Source organism: Centrocercus urophasianus, unplaced genomic scaffold (genome assembly GCF_019232065.1).
Source record: "Centrocercus urophasianus isolate 14NV4802_14NV808 unplaced genomic scaffold, USGS_Curo_1.0 seq_39, whole genome shotgun sequence".
NCBI classification, from domain to species: domain Eukaryota; kingdom Metazoa; phylum Chordata; class Aves; order Galliformes; family Phasianidae; genus Centrocercus; species Centrocercus urophasianus.
In genome coordinates, this window is record NW_024884966.1 from 3,957,815 (window position 1) to 3,963,814 (window position 6,000).

General features: G+C 55.1%; 1 protein-coding gene across 1 annotated transcript; it reads left to right on the forward strand.

Moving 5' to 3' along the window:
- The first annotated feature begins 1,604 nt into the window (after positions 1 to 1,604).
- SOX7 (SRY-box transcription factor 7) lies at positions 1,605 to 5,381 on the forward strand. Its single transcript, XM_042832633.1, has 2 exons — positions 1,605 to 1,830; positions 3,059 to 5,381. The coding sequence occupies exons 1-2, from the start codon at positions 1,605 to 1,607 to the stop codon at positions 3,964 to 3,966; spliced, it is 1,134 nt and encodes a 377-aa protein (XP_042688567.1). The 3' UTR covers positions 3,967 to 5,381.
- The last annotated feature ends 619 nt before the right edge of the window (positions 5,382 to 6,000 follow it).

A 6,000-nucleotide genomic window follows, 5' to 3' on the forward strand; every position in this document is an offset into this window, starting at 1 on the left:
ACTTTGAGCCGTGACATGGGGCCAGCATGACTCCGAAACCCAGATGAAAGGCGACTGCTCCGCGTGTGTCGAGGGTTTGTCAGCCTATCCCAAGCTCAGGAAATCTCCTGCTCCTTTTAAATCGAAGAGAAGTTTGCCTTCCTGTTGTATTCCCAGATAACACAGCTCTGATCCAGCCTGCGTGTAAATAGCTTAACAGATTTAATCAGTTCCTTTGGAAAATGCTTCCGTGAGGATTTTGGATGGTCCTGGGGAGCAGCACCGCAGCAATGCCACAAACCAGGAAACCCAGACGGATCACAAACCTCGCTTCCCATCCCCTGCAACCTGCCCAGAGTCAATAGGAACACCCAGGCACGCGGATCTACCTGCACAAACACCCTGCCCTTGGATTTTTCCCCTTCTCTATGCATCGGGGGCAGCTCGAGGAAATGCCTTCCCCTCCGGCCCCAAAGCTTTCTGGCAGCTCGGGGAGGAAATCCACCATCAGTCAAAGCCAAGCCCATGTCAGGGGGTCAGAATCATAAAGGAATCAAGCGGCTGAAATATATTCCTCAGGGCTGAATTGGGCGAGGGGTCTGCTTTGGTGCCATCGTTCTTCGTGCCGGTTCTAAGTCCCAACTGGAACAGAGCTCCCCAGAGTTGATTTTCCTGCACCAAAATGGGATTTAGGATTTGTTCATGGGGTATACGGCGATGTGATGGTGGTGCTTCCATCCCATCTGGGCTCTGCACCATGACACGCATCAGTTGAGAAGACCATAAAGTGTCATGTTGGCCCTCCACCTCCTGATGTCCCAGAGGTGAGCAGTGAGGACTTCAAGGGGACGCTGCAGCCCCTCTGCTGTCCTCAGCTCTGCGTGACCCCGCAAAACTCCCCAGCCGGGTCCCAGCTTCCTCCCATAGGAGGGAGGTGGGAATTTGTGGTAATGGGGTGAGAACACGCAGCACAGATGCCACAGCACAGATGTATGGTTTGGGCAGGAGGACTCAGCTTGCAGCTCACCAAAACATTAGGAGGGGTTTGAAGGAGCCAGCGGTGGGAGGGGGGGGTAGAGGAGGGGGACACTTCTGGGGCCATTTTCGTTTTCCTTTTCCAACCCCCTTTCACCCCTTCCCTCTTCCCTGTGATATATCCCATGCCCCCATCCCTTCTCCTCACTTTTCCACCGCTTTGAAGGTGTAGGTGGGAGCCCAGCTCCCCTCCAGCTCCCGCCGTGCAAAGCAAAGTACAAGAAAAAAAAAGAAAAGAAAAAGAACTAAAATTCTACTATAAAGGGGAGGGGGCGGTGGAAGGAGGGGGGGGGGGGGGGGGCAGCGAGGTGCTGTGTGCCCCCCTTCTCCCTTTCCCCCCTCCCCAACCTCCCCCGGGGGTGCCGGGGCAGAGGGTGGGGAGAAGTTTTCTCCTGCCCGGGTGAGGAGTTTGCAAACAAGGAGGAGCAGCCCCGTCCCTTCGGTGTCATTGGAGGAGGTTTTTTCCAAGGAGCTCATAAATACGGGGAGGTCGGGTGGGGAGGCTGGGACTGCGCGGGGACCCCGAGGGCAGCGCAACGCAGCGCAGCGCGGCGGGCGGAGGAGCTGCGGGGGGCGGGGGGGGCCGGGCCATGGCCGCGTTAATGAGCACCTACCCGTGGCCGGAGAGGTTGGAGGGGGGGGAGGCCGAGGGGCTGCAAGCGGGGCCGCCCCCAAGGTGCCCACCGGGGGAGAAGGGAGGCGAGAGTCGCATCCGCCGCCCCATGAACGCTTTCATGGTGTGGGCGAAAGACGAGAGGAAAAGGTTGGCCGTGCAGAACCCCGACCTGCACAACGCGGAGCTCAGCAAGATGCTCGGTGAGGAGCCGGGGCGGTGCGGAGGTCGGGAGTTGAAGGAGTGGGGGTGGGGGGGTGGGGGGGAAAGGGAGAGCTCGGGTGGTACCTGTGTGGGCATCCCGTGGTGTTGGGGGGAGGAGGAAAAGCTCACCCAGATCCCGTACCCCGGGGTGGGCATCTACACATCCATCCTGTGGGAGGCAGAGCCTCGGGACAGTGCCTGTGGGGTGACCTCCCTTAGGCCATCTCACAAATGGGGTCCTGCACCCTGAGTACAGGAACCCCTGTGTGCTCCTCGCTGCCCCTGGAGCTACAAACCCCACTGTGTGCATGCGGAATGCAGAGGGGCCCCCAAATTTTCCTGCCTGTCTTTGCTTTCCCACTTTCCCCCTCCTCCCCCCCCCCAACTTGTGATTTTGGGGTGTTTCTGCTGTTTCTTTGCAGGGATCTCACCCCATTTCAAACTCAGATTCCCCCCCCACACACACACTCCATATCCACTATTGCCCCCCTTTCCAAATCCTCATTTCTCATGCCACACCGCGAGCAAACAGAGTCAACCAGCCCAAAGAGCCTGAGAACGAGCTGCCCGAATTGCAACACTCCTCCATCCAGCCTCTTACCCAAACTTTGTGTTTCCTTGGGCAGTTCTGCGGTGTTTTCTTTGGTGGGTTTCTGGGTTTTCTCCTTGCTGATTTTCCAGGCAGCATCTCTGCTTATAGTGCCATTTCTGCTCTCTCTCTGGCGAATGAGAATGCACTGAACCTTTCTGATCTCCTCATTTCCCCCCCAACTATGGGGATATCTGGTGCAGCTCATGTTTTGGGTGGAAGTGTCCTGTGCAGGGAGTGGTGAGGTCGCAGTGCCCAGGGCTGGGATGCATCCAGGGACACCTCGCCCTGACCCCTGCTCAGCTGGGCATGGCCCTACACCGCACCACTTCCCCATAGGGCTCTGAGTCCCAGCCAGGCAGTGCAGGATCCAGCCCTGGGGGAGTTTGTTTGCCTTGGGTTGTTTGCAGTGGGGCTCGGCACACACTGAGCACAGCGTGACCCTGCTTGAGGACTCAGGATGGGGGTAGGATGTTGGCAAACAGGCTTCAAATCCCTTTCCTCACCGTCTCGTCCTCATACGGTGTCTGTAGGATCCGTCTTCTACGTGGCAGTGGGATACCCCAACCCTCCTATGGGTTGGGAGCCGGGAAGACGGCATCTGCGGGTGCTAAGGGGAGTTCTGTTCTCCTTTGCAGGCAAATCCTGGAAGGCTCTGAGCCTCTCACAGAAGCGACCCTATGTGGAGGAGGCCGAGCGGCTGCGGGTCAAACACATGCAAGATTATCCCAACTACAAGTACCGGCCGCGGAGGAAGAAGCAAGTCAAGAGGATCTGCAAGAGGGTAGACCCCGGTTTTTTGCTGGGCAGCCTCGCACGGGACCAAAACGCCGTGCCTGAGAAGCGGACCTGTGGCCGGGCTGGGGGTGAGAAAGAGGGGCCGGGTGAGTATCCCCCTCGCCCAGGGCTGCCGCCCATCCGGGGCTACCGGGATCCCCCAGGCAGCGGCAGCAGCACCAGCGTGGACGCCTACCCCTATGGGCTGCCCACCCCTCCCGAGATGTCTCCGTTGGATGCCATAGACCCTGAACAGAGCTTCTTCTCCTCACCCTGCCCTGAGGATCATCACCGCTCCCACCTCGCCGGAGCTTCCTTCTCCCCGGAGTATGCGGGCAGCTCCCTCCAGTGCAACCACCACCCTCTCAGCCCCATGCCGCAGCCAAATTCCTGCATGATCCCCCCGGCCTCCAGCTGTCCTCCCCTTCCTCCTCCTCCTCCTCCAAGCTACTACACACCCGCTTTCCCCTCTCTGCACCCCACCAGCCTCCATGCCCACCTGGGCCAGCTCTCTCCACCGCCTGACCACCATGGCTTTGATACCTTGGACCAGCTGAGCCAAGCTGAGCTGTTGGGGGAGATGGACCGTAATGAATTTGATCAATATCTCAACACCCCCGGCCACAGCGACCACCATGCTGGAAGCTTGGCCAATGGACACGTCCCTGCAGCCTCAACAGCTGGCAGCTCCCACGCTGCAGAGACCAGCCTCATCTCCGTCCTTGCCGACGCCACGGCCACCTACTACAACAACTACAGCGTCTCTTAGAGCCGTGGCCACGTAGGCCTGCTGAGGAAGGGCCTGACAGCATTGCAAGGGGACACTGCTCGTTTCCCCTTAGGGTGTCCGAATCCAAACCACGAGGGCCATGGAGTCTCCTTGGTGCTTAGGTAAAGGATTTCGGTTGTCAGCTTGCCACAGGTGCAAAGCGTTGGGTGTCGTGCTCCAAAATGGCCAAGGGGGGGTTCCTGCTGTCAAAGCCCCTCTTCCAAAGCAGAGATGGTCTGGGTGCACAGGAAGGTTGCATCCTGTTTTCGGGTGCCCTCAATTCTGCTTTGGAGTCTGGAGGCTGGAGCGGAGGCTCACAGACAGCATGGGTGAAACCCCTTTGAAGGGGAGAAGTCAGGAAGTGGGGAAAAAGGGAAGATTTTGCTAAATGAGCACGTGATCTGTGAGTGTGCTTTACCCCAAGAGCCTACTCTGGGATTTGGGCCCAGGCAAGCAGTGCTGCCCCGTGTCCCTGCTCTTGGTGTCGGTGATGCTGCCTTCCAGCCAGGCCAAGCACACCAGCAGAGTCAAACATTGCCTTTCCCCCATCCCCAAACATGTCATGTTGTCCCAAGTGATGTCTTCATCCCTGGGGACACCCCAGAGGACAAGGCAGCAGCCCTGGGTGAGGCAGCTTGGGGTGCAACCTCCATGCATGTCGGGTGAGGCTGAGATCAGGGGTGCGTGGCAGGATCCGGCCCTCTATGGATCCTGCTTGGCCTTCCAACAAGAGCGATCCCAACGTGGGAGCGGCAGGAGCTCCGCACCCACCAGGCCAGGAAAAAGCCTTCGGATGAGCACTTTGGCAAAGAGATGATGATGTAGCAGACACATTTGTATCAAGCATCCTTTGAGGACGAACGCTTAATGTTTCGAGCCGCAGTGCCCAATGTCTCCTCTAACTTCCGCGTGTTATTGCTTGTAATAAAGCTGTACATTGATTTATTCCTTCCATTATTCCTCCCCTCGGATTTTGTATTGCTCGAGTTCTCTTTCTTTTCATAAAGATGAAGCTTTATTTTAAATCAGTTATATGACATGATTAATCTTAGTGTTTACTGTATGGCACTTGGTAATGATTAGTTAGTAGCGTGGCTATGATTTTCTGGTTTTCAGTCCCGGACGTGTATTAATAATAATTGCAAATAATACTTAAAAAACACAACTTCACAGGTTTTTAAGCTAATACATTCCATCTTTTTTGTGTGACTCTATGCATTTTGAATGAGTGTACATATGAGTTTGCATAAAATATTTAATTTAAATAAATATGTTTTTATACAATGATTGTTTTATGATTTAAATTGCTGTAGCTATTGACAAAGTTTTCAAAGGAGAAACATTTCCTGTGCGAGTGCTATTTTTTTAAGGGTTTTTTTTGTTGTTTTTTGTTTCAGCCAAACTCTTCTACTTCTGTTTTTTTATTGTTTTGTTTTTGTTTTTAATAAAAAAGATCTGTGGTTATCTTTACAAACTGTGGATTGTTTTCTGATGGAACACCTTGAGGTAGGACCTATGCATACCTTTCCTTGCAGTGTGTTGGCGGGGCAGCACGTCGTCCTTGATCCCACTTTCATCATCTTGTGGGTAGACCTTTCAGAGCTGGGTTCTACGTAGGTGATACAGTGAGGTTAAGGCAGGGCTCTGCCTCTGGCGTGTCAGTGTGCACTGGTGATAGAGGAGCATGTTTCCTAATGCACATTGTGATGACTGCCTGTGTATGTTGGCTGGAAGGGGCTCCAGAGGTCACCTAGCCCAGTGCAATACAACCCAACCCAACCCAACCAGGCTGCCTTGCCTTCCAAACTTCCTTGACCTGTGTCTCAGGCAGCCTGTAGTCCCAGAAGGTGGATGACTGTCCAGGGAGGCACCAATATACCCCTGTCCTGTGCTTATAGGATGATTTGGTTTAGAAAGGACCATAATGATCACCTAGTCCTGTGGTACTCCTTCGTGCCCAACTCTGTCCCCATGGAGATAGTTCTGTGTTCTCCCTTGCCCATTGCTGAGACATGCAAACCCACACTTGGCCAC